Genomic DNA, 15,347 nt, shown 5'->3' on the forward strand with positions numbered 1-15,347 from the left:
AAGCTCCTGCGTCTGAATAAACACCTGGTCCCCAGCTGGCGGAGGGGTTTTAGGAGGCTATGGAACTCTAAGGAGGTGGAGCCTTCTAGGAGGAAGTAGGTCACTTCCGGGTCGATGTTACAGGCTTCACTTCCCGTCCTGGTTCTGCTTCAGTCTGGCTGGCTCCAGCTCTTGCTGCCTTGTCTGTCTTTCTGTGGCAACTACGCCCTCAAGAACTTCAAGCCAAGTTAAATCCTTCTCAGCTATGAGAAAACTAATCCAATCTGATGAAACTCCAATTAAGAAAGAGCAGAAGACTGTAAGGCACTTCCCTAAAGATGTCTAAATGGATGACAGCACAGGGACAATGCTTGCTCCAGATGAGCCGCTGGCCAAGGAAGAGCACAAAACCAGCGCCATGTCCCACACACTAGAAGGCTACTGTGCAACAAACAACAACATCTGGGGCAACGTGACTGGTGGGAGAGTAAGACCATGCAGTTGTTGTAGAAAACAGAGCGGAGTTCCCCAAAGAGAAACAAACAAGCAGCAGAGGATTACCATCTGATCCACCTCTGTGTACACAACAGGCCCCGAGGAGTAAAAGCACAGACCAAAAACTATTCAGAGTATTCCTAAAACAATGGTGGGAGCAACCTAAATGACTGTCAGTAAGGACCAAGTAAGCAAAATGCGACCTAATTTTGGTTTCTGTTGTGTGACACACACCATGACCACAAGTAGCTTAGCGGGGGGAAAGGATTTATTTCAGCTTACACTTCCAGGTCACAGTCCACCATGGAGGAAGTCAGGGCAGGATCAAGTAGGAAGTACAGCAGAAACCATGGGGAAATGCTGCTTGCTGCCTGGCCCACTGTCTGATGTTGGCTTAGTTAAGCTTTCTTATACAACACAGGACCATCTGCCTAGGCATGGGATGGATACTCCCCCACATTAATTATCAATCAACAAAATGTCACACACTCACGCCCACAGGCCAATATGATCTGATCTAGGCAGATCCTCAGTTAAGTGTCCCCTTTCCAGGCAACTCTAGGTTATGTCAAGGTGACAATAAAAACTAACCAGGGACCTGGGCATGGTGGCACACACACGTTTATCTTAGCACTCTATGCAGAAACAGGGAGATTTCTTTTTTTTTTTTTTTTGTTCTTTTTTTCAGAGCTGGGGACCGAACCCAGGGTCTTGCGCTTCCTAGGCAAGCACTCTACCACTGAGCTAAATCCCCAACCCCGGGAGATTTCTATATGTCTGAGGCTAGCCTGACCTACACAGTGAGTTGCAGGCTGGGTAAAGGTCCATGATAAGAAACTGTTTTAAAACAAAAATAAAACAAGAGCCAAAAGCTAACCAGGATAGTGATATACACTATATGTAAATATATACTGTATGTATTATGTATTACACACACACACACACACACACACACACACAATGAAGTGACTCGTATTCAGACATAATAAGGAATAGAATTCTGAAAAATATTCTAACGCACAATTATTAAGAAAGAATGTTCAATAAAGTAAATGAAGAGGGCATGATTTTCAGCACACAAGACACCTAGAGTAGTTAGATGTTAGAGTGCAGTGTCTCATAGACAAAAGTCAGGAAAGAGACCAGAGTCTGACATCAACAGAAGAGACCGATTACTAGCACACGCGGCAAGAGGACGTTTGTCTCCGAAGAGAATGGAGGAGTCTGCGAGGTGGGGGGTGGGGTGGGGGTGGGGAATCTAGCTGGAACATTTTGTGGAGGCGAATGAGGGGCCTGAGAACGAGAAATGAATGCAGCCACGGGGGGGGGGGGGGGGGGGGACACACACATGCAGGCCTGTGGTCTCCCCTGCCCGGAACTGCTTGCTAAAGCAAGGCAAGCTCAGCAAACATTCCTCTGTGGCTGACTGATAACAGTCGAACGAACAGGGCCAGCGGTAACCTCACAGGAATTTTGTTTTCACAACTGAGGCACCCTACCAAAATCGATACAGACAGACAGGAGAGCCTGGTTAACTAGGGGATGAAGGAGGAGAGGCTCAGGGGTTTGTATGGAGAAATGGAAGCTTTCGGACAGTGGTAACCTCGATGCGCTGACTGAATGACCATATAATTTAAATAATTATGTAACAGCCTCATGCATAATAATTGTGCCGTAACAGAGAAGAAAGGAAAACAGGACTGAACTAATGATACTCAAAAACTATGGAAAAACCTCAAAATAATTATCCTAAGTGACCTAACTCAGGTCAAAAACATTTTAAACGAGTATATACAATTTTCACTTGTGCAAACTTTAGGAAAGGACAACTAGTAACAGGAAGCAGTATTGCGGGACTTTGGCAGACCTACCTGTGGAATAGACAGATAAGGCACAGAGAATTTCACAGTGTAAAGCTTTGGCCTTTTGCTGGAGCAGTTTCCCATCTACTATCTGAACTTAACCGGACTATTCTAGCACTGTGACCCGCCACAAGACCAGCTCTTCACCTCCCTGGACTGCTCTGATGCAAGTCCACTCCCTTACAAGTCTCTCTTGATTCTCTTCGCTTGCTTCAGCTTTCTTCTCTGTTTCACTCTCTCTCCCTGGAAGTTCCGCCTTCATACTTCCTGCCTCAGCTATTGGCCTTTGGTTCTTCATTACAACCAATCAGCAGCGAGACAACACCTGATACATCTCTTAGATTGCCTCTCCATGGAGGGCTGTCTGATCTCTTAAGTGTCTAAGCAGGTGTGCAAAGACAAGTATTTACAAATATAAAACTGATAATGGACCCCAGAAACCATAATATCAAAATCTTGCAGCATTAAGCTCTTTGACAGTATAGAATTCACAAGTGAAAATACAGGGACACAGCTTCACACAATGTGAAGTAGTCACCTTAACACAAGATCTGTGGACGCCCACAGACAGCAACAAGGATTCACCCAGGGCACAAACACAGTCCTGGGGCCACAGTCCATCTTCCCTGACTATGACGATGGCTTCCACACCAGGGAGTTAGAGCATTACAGTATAGAGAGACTCCTGAATTGCATTTAACGAGACTAAAGCTACCAGGATAGAGACTTCTCCACCCTTGCTGCCTCAAGCCTTCCACTGACCTGGGCCTCCCCTGAAAGTCTTCTTCACCGACACTGTTGTCCTGTCATTCACATGGGGTGCTATCCTGACAGGACCAGCAACTCTACCTGCTCTACTGCTGCCCATATCTGGGCTGTTGGGTAAACTCTTCCCACTCTCCTTCCTGTTCTCAGTGCTGCCTCCTTTCTACTCACAATCCTGTGACTGACTCCTGTCTCACTCCAGGTTTAAGCCCGGTACTTTCTACAGTAACAGAACAAGGCCCAACCCTTCCTTCCACATTCTCAACAGAAGCAGCTATTTCTGTCTCGCTCACTGTTGCATGCCGAACGACTAGAAGACTGCTTGGCATACAGGAATGCATACCGACTACTGAGTGAACACAGGACAACTTCCTAGATGGTAAGAAGTGGGTAGGAGCACCCAACGTCTACAGAACCAAGCAAGTTCTGCAAAGATGTCAAACATGCGTCAAATCAGTTCCGAGACCTAAAACAGAGACACTAGGAGGTGAGAACAACAAATAGTAACACTTTGAAAACCGATCAACGCTTCGCAACCTCTACCTTCAATTACAAGCTGGTTTTTCATCAAGTTAACCACAAACTATGGAGTCTGAGCCTACTCACTGCATGATAAAGATTTAAGAATCAGCTGCACAAATTACACCCTCCAAGTGATATACCTTTCCCCACATAGGAGCCCTGACGTCAGAGGAAGTCACTGCAGAGCCTTAACTTTCTAGACTATCGCAAGTTGCACGGGGAGCATGGCTTAGCCTCCTTAGTCCTTCAGAAATTTCCATCCAGAAACTAAAGATGAGAATCCATTACACTGGGCACTAGTTAAAAATGTATGGGTCGCTTTTCCTGTAAAGTCAATGTGACAGGGAATTGCTCCTTCCATAAATTAAAAAAAAAAAAAAATTGGTAATAGGGAGATGGAAAGATGGTTCAGTGGGTAAGAATCCTGGTTTTACAACCATCAGGACCTGAGTTCAAACCCCCAGTGAGCACTTAACTGCAACCTCAGCATGAGGGCAATGAGCTCACTGAGAGACCTTGTGTCCAGGCAGTGGGGGACAGGAATACCCACTGACCTTCACTGCCCTCCATATGCCCACGCACAGCCTGCACACCCACCTGTGGAGTGTATTTTTTTTTTAATTTTTTATTTTATTCCGGTTCTTACATCTATCACCCTCCTCCACCCGGATCCCTTCCAGCACCCCAAACCAGGTAGGAAAGAAAGAAGGTTAGAGGGAGAAGGGGGCGCTGAGTTCTCTTTAGACTACTTCCCACTGATGAGGGGCACTGAGTCCCTGGGGGCGAGTCCAGTCTTCATCTAATCGTTTCCTCTCACCTCTTTTCTCTCGACCACTTGAGAACCCAACAAGAGCAGCAGTGGAACAGGAGCAGGGACCAGCAGGAGAAGCAGCTGCCGCCTTGTTCCAAGTGCTCTTGTCCCTCTCTGGCAAATCTATCCCCTTTCCAAAGTCACCCAGAACTAAACCATCTGCAGCTGGCAAAGATCACACCCTTCTAGTGCAGGAGACAATCACAGGGAACCGTGGTGGGCACACCGAAGCAGCCCCATATCCCACGCCTGGGATAAAAAAACAGAGCATATCCACATAACATAACTGGGCTTTTAAAGAGACCAAACCTCTGCGGATGCGCATGCACACGCTGCACACATGCACATGCGGGCGCACTCCTGCACAAAAGGATAACCAACAGCTAAAGTCTGAGTGGCATCTTTGAAGGAGTTTCAATCAAAGAACAAGATGTTGGACAATATTAACTATAAGTTTTAATGCCATCCCTGCTAAATTTCTTTTTTTTTTTATAGCTAAGGAGTAACAAGCAATTGCCACCAAGCCTGAAATATATGAAAATCAAATACTCTGCCTATTTACATATGGTTCCCCAAAGCCATTCCTGATTAAAAATTGTACCATTTCAATCTTCCTTCTCGAGATATCTATTAGCGGAAAATGCATGTGAAGTCCAATGAATTTAGAATATAATTACACGTATCCTATACAAATTACTTCTCAATGGCTTCTTCTCATGAAAATAGACCAAAGAGTAATGATCAGCTCATTTTAAATATACAGGAGACTCCCTGGGAAAGGGAGTGAGAGCAAGTCCACAAAGACCTTAATCTGCAGCTCATTCAAGTTTAGAAGGAAATAATCACTTCTGATCTGAACTCCCAATGCACCCTGGGAAGTGCTCCACGGGTAAGCTGCACTCTCTGACTGGTGCCCTCACTGAGCAACTGCAGCCCTGGTGGAGCTGCTTCCTGCCTCCCCTCGGAGGTAGAACCAGGTGATCCTGAGGGTCCCTTCCAAGTCCAAAGGGCATCTCTCCACAACTGCGATCTCAAGAGCACACCTGCCTCAGCCAGTCTTCCTAGACAAGGAAAGGTGTCAACATGTCCATAGGTCCCAAGACTGATCAAAACACCTAACATCTTTACCAAGGAATCCTTTGACGAGATGTTTCCTCATGCTGTAACCTCTCTAGCCCTACTGAACCCAAAGCTCTCTTAAAGTCCACCCTTACTGTGGTTCTAGTGAAGATGGAGAGGCCATTCCTCACTTGGAAGAACTGTGGCCACCAGGACACTTCAGGCCCTTGGTGTGCATACCCCCTTCTCTAAACCACACAGACACAGAGAAGGTAGAGGAGGGCTCCATTTCACAGAGCATACACATCCAACCCAGTGAGTCCCCAGAGTATACGTGCCGGATAGAAAGTATGCACGTGGAGGAGAAGCACAGATGAAGGGAGGAGGGAAGGAGCCAGCACCAGAAGGGAAGGCTGTCAGAACATTCCCTAAACCTCTCTAGAAGCTAGATACCCCAACATTTTGAAAGCCATGTTCCTGGAGCAGCTATACTGTTCAGACAGAGCGTGGGCCTCAGATGCAGGCCCATAAGCCACTCAGCTCAGGAATAGACCCTGAAAGGCCAAAGGTCTCCGGCCTGAATCCTAACCCTGTAACCTAGTAAATATACGAACCACACAATCATTTATGATCATTACCTGGGGATATGGGCATGACAGGATATGCTGTTCTTGCAAGGTGGCAGCATCACAGGCTTGTTCACATGCTTTACTTAGTAACTCACAGCGCTGTGCTATTACAAAGTCACTACATAATAGAAAAATTTCAGATCCATTACAAGTTAGAGCTAACATCATCTACGTGGCCCCTGATCAAAACAACCTTTCGGTCTACATTATTCACAGGGTAATGTGGACAAGATGAAACTGGCTAAAACACACAAAGTCCTTAGAGTGCCTGGCCACAGCAGGCGCTCAGTGAAGAACCCCCACGTGCTGTCACTATTATTTGATGGAGCCTGGGCATCTTGGAGATTAGGAGAACAGAGGAATTACACCGCTCTGTTCTTACACACTGGAATTCTGCAAGTCTCTATCACTCTGCATGTAAAAATATTTCTTTAAAAGTGTTTTTTAGTATGACTTTATTAGTGTGTGTGTGTGTGTGTGTGTGTGTGTGTGTGTGTGTGTGTGTGTTTGCGCATGCCTCGGCCTTTATGTAGAGGTCAGAGGGCAATAACTTGCAGGAGTCAGTTCTCTCCTTTCCACCCTGTGGTCCCAGGGATCGAACTCTGGTGCCTTTACCTCCGGAGCCACTTTGCCAGCCCAACAACGCTATGTCGGTACAATGTGCGTTTTTCCTCTTTCCCAGTCACAGACACTCCACAGATGCTACCTGTTAACGTTTTAAACTCCTGCCTCGGTCACCCGTGACAGGGAACTAACTACAATGGAGCCATCAGACTGCGGCCTGGGAACAGGGCGGCAGCAGGGAGCACCAAGGCAGCTCTGTGGTCACCTGCACTACCACAGGCTCTGCAGCAGGGTCTGCAGCTGCCACCTCAGGAGCTAACCAGCTCCACGATTCCTGTGGAGGTCTCAGACACCCAGCAGGGCCTCGTCTGAGTCACGGGACACTGACAGGCTTCCCTCTCAGGTGGCACTGAATGACTTCAGTGGATTTTCAGGTTACCATTACTACTTGAGATGTCACTGACACTGGTGGAATTTCCAACCGTTCAACTCATTCCTTGTTTTGGACTGAAAGCGTAGGGTAAATTCAGAAAAGATACTAATTATCCTGAGGCAATCTTTGAGACTGTAAAATTGAAGAAATTTAAGAATGCCATGATAGATTTTTCTTTTGTCTTAAATCACTTTTTCCAAAACAGTCATTCAAGCAAACAAGTAACAACAAAAATCTGACAAAGTAACTGGAATTTTCAGAAACCAGTGACCTTAAAAGTGCTAGAGCGTTCTTTCAAAGGACTTAGTATGTATGCTCGGTTTGCAAAGGAAGTTTAATACCTTTTTCCTTTGTCTAACAATCAGATAACAAAAAAGCCAGGGTCCTGCAGTACTCCACACGCTCAAGAACCTTTTCATAATCCCATTCTGAGAAACCCTTGGGGGCCTTAGCCTCACAGAAACAGGAGAGCAGGAAAAGATGGCTAGGTTAACCGGGTTGGCTATCTACAGCTCTCTGCTCTAAGGCGTGGGAACCTTAGAAAAGGCAAGGCAACCGGAATGTCTGCCTACAGAGGCCACTTAACTGCTTCTGCCAAGGAGGGTCTTATAAAAATGTCAGGAAGGCAAGAACAACTCCATACCTGACAAATCTCGACCATCGAGATGGGGATGTCAGGCTCAGTAAAACATCTTGGCAAGCTAAGAATGTGCACCTGTGAGGACCGAGGATGGCGTGACCGATTCCTGTTTCCTGGCTCTCTCAGCAAGCTAACTGCGGGGACTGAATGAATAGTCTACTCTAAGCTTTACAGAGATCCAACAACTGCTGCTCTCCCAGGCGATGGGAAGACAAAACGACAGCAGTGTTCCCATGCAGAAGTGTTCTGTACACGAGGAACGATGAGGCGGAGAGGATTTAGATGGGGAGAGGGATACTCTGCAGACATACTGGTGAGGCAGGCCAGAAAAGGAAAGGGCACCCAACACACAGAGCGTGTGCTTCTGTATCTTCAGAGCCTGGCTGGCTCTGACACACCGCCCTCAGGCATGCTTTCCCCCAGAGCAGACCGTACCTTCACAGCTATAGCTGTACACCGCCACGGCTGACCTGTCCACCAAGTTCTCGTCATGGTGCCAGCTCACCGCCATCTTCCCCATGCCGAAATAGGGCTCCTCTTTCAAGTACGGCATTTTCTGAGGATCCATGAAGTTTAGCAAAGTCACGTTGTAGGCTGCTCTGCTCTTAAGGTCCACTTCATCATCGCAGGACGGTCCCACGCCAGCCCTGGGGAACTCTGCCATGCACAACGGCACAGCGTCTTCATTGGCCTTCTCTTTGATAGCCAGTTCTTCCAAGGCCTGGATGGTCTCGACCTGTAGGTAGTCATTGAGCTTGAGGAAGGTCTGACATGCGGCGGCAATCTCGGCCTCTGTGTAATTGATGGTGCAGCCCTTCACTGGCCAGGGCACGGTGAAGAGCCTGGTGTTCAAGTACTTGTAGGTGCAGCCGGGGTCCCCAATGAGGATGCGAGACACCGGGGTGAGCACGTCTTTGCCTTGGATCCTCACCAGGTCCCGAAACAAGCAGCCATGCTTGTGCAGTGTGAGAAAGGCCTCGGGGACCTCTTTGTGCAGCTCCTCGGGTATGCTGCCAGCCTCTCGGAAAACCAGTTTAGGATATTTCAGCTGCCACTAAAACAAAACCAAAGGGGGGTGGGGGGCGGTAGGGAATGGTTATGCATTGTCACCATATTAATTCCTAAAGTCTGTTTTCTTTCTGAGAGCTTAGGTAAAGACTAAACTACTCAGTACTTTTCCCCAGCAGGGTTCTTATCTTGCCGGTCTAAAGAAAAACCTTATACAAAACCAAACTACTAATAATCTTCAATACAAACAAAAAATGAGAATAACGGGTCTTCAACGCCTCAGGCTTCCCTGGACCCACTTCTCCCCACCTTCAATCCTTCTTGTGGTCCTTGCCTTTACAGAAAATAAAATTTTATTCATGAACTGATTATTATCTACTGTCAAGTGCTTCCTCCATGCCAGGTGCTCTGACTCACTCAGACTAGCTAATTTCTCACAGCTTGACACATACTATCAGCTCCAGTTTACAGATTCAACCCTGAAGCATTCAGGTACTCTGAAAACTTGCCCCAAGTCACACTGGGAAATGTTAGCCCAGGATTTGAGCCTCTAGGCTGCAGTGTCTGGCTGGCTCCAGCTCTGGTAATCTTAACTGTCTGACTAAACCCTTTCCAACTACTGGCAAACTGGCTTCTGGTCCAACACATTCACCTAAAGAAAACTCATCTCTCTGGAAGCGAATACAGTAAGTTTTATGAACACACAAGCTATGATAATTTGATTCCTGATTGTAATACTAGTACCCAGAATATTCTACAAAAGGCAGTCTTACTGGTGTCATGGGAAGGGGCTATTCAGACATATCCCACCTACTAATCCAGAAACACACAATGGCACTGCTCACTGGAATCACTTTCTCCTTCGCACGGGATTTATAATTGCCCCCATAATCTGACTCGTTCCCTCTAGTTTTAGGCTAAACCCTGTAGAAAAAGCCTAGGGATATCAGCCCAATTTGCTTGTCCTCAGACCACTGTGCCGCTCAGGACTTCATGCATGGGGAGGTAGCATGCTCATTCCTGTGGTGTGTGCATGTGTGCATGCTGGTGCAGAAGCTAGATATCAAGGTCAAGTACCTCTGTTAATCACTCATTGATAGGGCCTCTCACTGACTGGCTAGGCCCGGGATCCCCCTGTCTCCACCTCCCCAGCTTTGGGATGTCAGATGTTCACCGTAGCTCCTGGCTGTCCACATGGGGACTAGAGATCCCATCTCAGGTCTTCAGGCAACAGACTGTTACTACAGCACAACCTAGCCTATTCTGGCTTACTCATAGCATGGGAAGAAGGCAGTCCTGCAAGATTCTACAGGAAGTAGAGAAAAGAAAGACAAACTCACGGAGCCTGAATGTGAGAAATAAATTCACTAAGTTAGTAGAGTCTGACTGTCCTGTGTGAGCTGTGTGGTCACAAATTTAACATGAAAAGAGTAGAGGCACACTGCGGGGGACTGTCACTGAGACTGTCAGAGATCCACTTAAAACTCACAATTGTTCTGCTTCACTTATCCCAACTGGAAAATGGAGACAATATCACACTTTTTATCTACACAGCCCAGGAAGACAGCAACATACACCTATAAGCAGAGAACATTCTGGAAACATATCTTGTCTCAAAACAGGGAAAAGAAAAAGGAGGAGGGCAGATGATAAAATAATAAGTTTTGGGTGTAACAGAAAGCAAATTAGTGTACATCTGGGCTGTGGTGGAGAAAGGACTCAATGAAAAAGACATGGAGAAGAGATGGTTGGGGAGGACTGAAGAGAGCTCTGGGGAGGACCAAAAAGGTTCTACAACTACTATTATGTTTAAAGAACTAACAGCATCATTTACCTGTACAAGATTATTTGGTGACATCCATATTATAGAATGTGTCAGACTTTTTTAAAGGATTAGTGAATCTGAATGCATGATTTTAAAATGTTTGTACAAAAATGAAGCGTACAATTAATAATCGAGCCTTAATTGAAAAAATATTTGAAACGTATATGGTAATAATAGGATATTCTTAATAAGGGGCCATTATGAATTTAGATATCTGTGTGTAACACACATCCACACAGAGTAACAGTTAAAGAAAAGATGCCAAGAACTTGAAAGGGGGCAGAGGTAGATGGTACATCACGGGGTTTGGAGGGAGAAGAGGGGAAATGATGTAATAGAATCTTAATTTTTTTTAACTGAAAAATAAAATATGCAGAGCTAACAAGAACATACTTATTTTTATTTATTTTTTTAAAAAATGGAAGTAGAGAAAAACAGACTCAAGAAAAATGTAATCAAAAGTTCTAAGTACCACTGCTGCTGGGTAGGCACTTCGTTATTTTAATTTTCTTTCTTTGATTTTCATGATTTTTCTAAAATAGATGGAAACAACTTTGAATCAGAAAAGATGAATGAAAAAGACTATTTTAATCTAATTCTTTTCATGGCAATTCTTACATTTGCCAGAAAATTATTCTTGATGACATGAGAAGATGATTCAAAATCATCAACCATCTTCAGAAGGCCTAACTCTGTGAGAATCTGACGTACTTCACCATGGCGAGAACAGTGAATAACAGTGGCCTCATTCTGCCATGATGACGAATGGGTGAAAAGGCCTACCCGACATGCCCTGGTCTACTGTTTATACAGTGGTTAAACTAGGACCCAATACGAGAACAGCTACGCACATTAGTTAAGGATTGTCCTTAGAGAGAACAGCAAAGAACTTTGGAGAAAAGATGAACATTAAATAATCTGAGTTCATGCTGTCAGACGAGCGAGTTCACGTTCCGTTTAGACAGGTACATGAGCAACATCAGACAGCACACAGTAATTTGGAACAGCTGTTGGCAGGCTTTCAAATATGTTAGTGTAATTTTTTTTTTGATTAATCCTGTTAAAGTTTTCCAGGGAGTACACAGTCGTGAAATTACACGATCACTGGTTTGGTTGCACACTATATTTCTTGAGATCTATGAACATTTACTTCTAGGGCATAAAAGATGATGTTTATTTTAGTATTTGGAAAGGTACGTTAGCCATAATGGGCCAATATGCTGGCTCTATCCAATGGCTTGGAAGATCTGCAACTCTGGCCCTCCAGAGAGGAGGCTTCATCTTGCCTTCCTACCAAGGGCCACTCTGAAGGACTTTCATCATTCCGAGAAGACAGGCATGGTGCTGGGCGAGTAAGTCACTTGTTTGCAGAAGGTGAGATCAGATGAGGCACAGTAGAGCCCTATCTTCAACTGAGAGAACACAATTTACTATCTGTAAGTAGCCTGAGAAATGCCTCTTCCTGACAATGTCCGTGGCCAGTGAGAATCCATCTGTAACGTGTGGTCACATGCTCTGCTGCTAAAACTTCATGCTTTGCACTCTGGACCATCACGCACACTGTCCTTCATAATATTGTCTACATAATTTTTATTCAAAGTGCTTGGAACTTGGCAACCATCCCAATACTAAAAGGCTACACGCTTGGCTGAGACTCCAGTTGCCTGATGCCAGGCTGAGCCCAGAGGAAGCACAGTTCTGAAGACCCATGGAGGACCTGCTCTGGCTGTTACTACCAGGTTGCTGAAACCAAACTGATGCTCTGCTAGTGGCTCGGTGTTGGTTCATGCAGTCGCTCACTCAAGTCACCACCGCCCGTGCTATCTTGTGTGTGTGTGTGTTTCACCTCCAACTAGTACTGTCACGCACCAGATACTGGATAACGCTGACAAAATGCTGACAAAAGTAAGCTAGGCACTGTAGATGGTAACTCGCACTTTACCTGCTCAGACGGGATAGAAAGTGGAGCAGTGACAATGCAGAAGGCCAAGCACACCTCCCAGACAAGGAGAGTTGGAGAGGAGAACCTGCTCGCTTCCTCACTGGGGGCTTTAAGACCTGTTGACTGCATACCTCTGCTAAGTACTAAGTTCCAGGAATATGAAAGAACAAGACATCGCCACACTCTATGAGCCTGTGTCCTGGAAGGAGGGCCAGATATAAGTGAGTAAGGAAGATACAGCTTGTTACGATGGCGATGATGCTTTAGCAGAATGTAAACTTGAGAGTGTGGGACTGGGTTGCCGTGGTGAGCATGGCTAGCTCGCATCTCTCTAGCCAGGTGACATGAGGACAGAAGGAAGGAGTGCCAGCCCTTCAGACCCGAGGGAGGGACCCGGAGGAAGGGAGCACCATATAAAAATCTTGGGGAGGAGTGTGCTTGGCTCACTGCAGTAGAGGAAGATGCCACAGTAGGAAGAAGTTGTGGGGTGAGGAGCCGGGGTACACCGTGCTTTACAGTCAGTGTCAATACCAGGCTTCTGGACATCTACTTAAGACAGCTGGTAAGCGCTCCAAGGAGTCTCAACAAGAAAGCAGAAGGAGGGAATTAAGATATAGCGTGTGTGTGTGTGTGTGTGTGTGTGTGTGTGTGTGTGTGTGTGTGTGAGAGAGAGAGAGACAGAGAGAGAGAGACAGACAGACAGACAGACAGACAGACAGAGACAGAGAAAGAGAGACAGACAGAGAGAGAGAGACAGAGACAGAGCTGGCTCAGTGGGTGAGGGCACTTGCCACCAATCCTGAGAACCCACATTGGAAGGAAAGAACCGTCTCCCACAAGTTGTCCTCTGGCCTCCATATGTGTACACATGTGCACACACAGGCAAAATATAAGAATGAAAAGCCTTTTGAGATTTCTCTGGATGTTGTGCTGTAGCAGAGGAAGAGTGGAGAACCTGGGAGGTAACTGCAGCAGGAATGATGGCTGCTTTGGCCCCAGAGCAATCAGCAGAGACAGAAAGCAGTCCCGTGACACTTTACCAGTGTGATATACTGGGACTTTAACAGAACATGCAGAATTTGCAAAAGGGCATTTTTCTTAGGGTGAATAGGGGAGAAGGGTAGTGGCAGGCCCAAGGTGGGAAGAAGGGCAGAGTACAGCTCTCAGGTGCTCTCAGACCCTGGTGTCTGTGAGAACCACATCAGGAGAAGGACAAGAGGCTGGACACAGAGGCAGGTCTAACTGTCAATAGATTTGTGAGTTCTAAGTGGCCATGCTGAGTTTGAGCTTCACTTTAAAACCAATGGGCGACTCAGCAAAGTAAACAACACAAGGAGGGACATAAAGACACGTTTCTAAGAGCGCAGTTCTGATGGCACTGGAGGGTGACTATCTGGACAAGGCAGAAAGGCTACGGGTGGGAGATAAACACGGGCTTTAAGACCACTGGCAATGGCAGGAATCTGAGACATTCTGGGGAGGTAAAATTGTCAGGATCTAATGACAGAAGCAAGGGTAGCAGTTGAAGACAGTAAGATTCCTAACCAGGACAGGATCAGGGACCCCACTAGAAACAAAAGCTGAGTCAGTGTTGAAGAGCGTGGATCCTTAACAAAATGGAAGCCATGGCCTGTGACAGGCATGCACTGAGCCCTCTTGTCTCCTCTTCCCATTCCTGGGTAAGTTCCTCAGAGCCTTTGGCCTTCCTTAGACCCAGGGCTTCCCACCTGAACTAGTTACAGGCTTGTGAAGTCTTCCCACATGACCCATCCCACAAGGAAGGTTAAAAAAAAAAAGCAGGGATCTTTGGTCACCCTTCACAACTTTAATTCCTACAGCACTGCAGACCTCACTGGGGAGGCCACAGAGAACACAATTAACTTAGTACAGATCACATTGAGGTGGGTGTTCCTAGAAGACTTTCAGGTGGAACCTTCTAGTACAAAGTAGGACTTGGGGCTTGGTGGCATCACAGATAAGCAAGAATGGGAAGAGTTAGGGGCCACTGGAAAAAAGGCAAACGGTCTCAGAAGGACTAAGAGATACAGAAAGACGGAAACAGCAGGGTTTAACCAGAGTTTTCCACAGAGCCAGGGATGAGGCCTGGTCCTTAGACCTCCTGCTTATAAAGCCCAAAAATGCTTCATCCCTCTCTGGGCCTCAGTGCCCTCTGCTCCAAAGTGGGCTGTACAGCAGCTGCCTCAGAGGACTCAGTGGCATTTAAACGAGCTAATACATGCAGTGCTCTGACTCAGCTCTGGTCTGGCTGGCACACGCGGTAAGGGGGGCGCATAGGAGGTCCTACACTACTTCAGGGAGTGTCTGAGGCGAGCTATCAGAAGCTCCCTCTGCTGTCCTACTTACGGCTGTTGACACTGCTATTTCCTGGTCCATCTTCCCGGTGTTTCGAGCTGAACCATGGCACAGTGAGAAGCAGCCTCAGAGCACATCAGTTGGAGGCTAGCCTTCATTTCTAAAGCTCAGACATGGGCTCACTCTCTCCTGATGTTTCAAACAACAGCAGGAAAACCTGCCTGTGTTACCTCAATCTTGAGGGAGACAGTTGCTGCCTTGTGGGAGAAGTCAATAAGGCTGATGTGGCAACTAAAAATGAGAGCATCCACCAAGCAGCACGTGCCTGGCCCAGGCTGACAGCTGACAGGCCTGCACCCCAGCTGAGGACGCCAGAATTCTACCTCAACTTGGTTTGCCATTCCTATAAAAAGGAACTCAATGTTGGACCTGAACCATCCATTCCTATCATTTATAAAATGGAAAAAAACCCAAAGCAGTGTATATATATACACACAATT

General features: G+C 46.4%; 1 protein-coding gene across 7 annotated transcripts in view; it reads right to left on the reverse strand.

The window, feature by feature from the left end:
* Fto (FTO, alpha-ketoglutarate dependent dioxygenase) overlaps positions 1 to 15,347 on the reverse strand; it is a 408,263-nt gene that overhangs the window by 300,457 nt on the left and 92,459 nt on the right. For all 7 annotated transcript variants that reach the window (XM_039097565.2, XM_039097564.2, XM_039097566.2 and 4 more), the window contains one exon: positions 8,195 to 8,813. In XM_039097565.2, the coding sequence (XP_038953493.1) occupies positions 8,195 to 8,813 (619 nt within the window). The remainder of the gene's footprint in view (positions 1 to 8,194; positions 8,814 to 15,347) is intronic.

This window comes from Rattus norvegicus, chromosome 19, assembly GCF_036323735.1.
Source record: "Rattus norvegicus strain BN/NHsdMcwi chromosome 19, GRCr8, whole genome shotgun sequence".
In the NCBI taxonomy this organism is placed as follows: domain Eukaryota; kingdom Metazoa; phylum Chordata; class Mammalia; order Rodentia; family Muridae; genus Rattus; species Rattus norvegicus.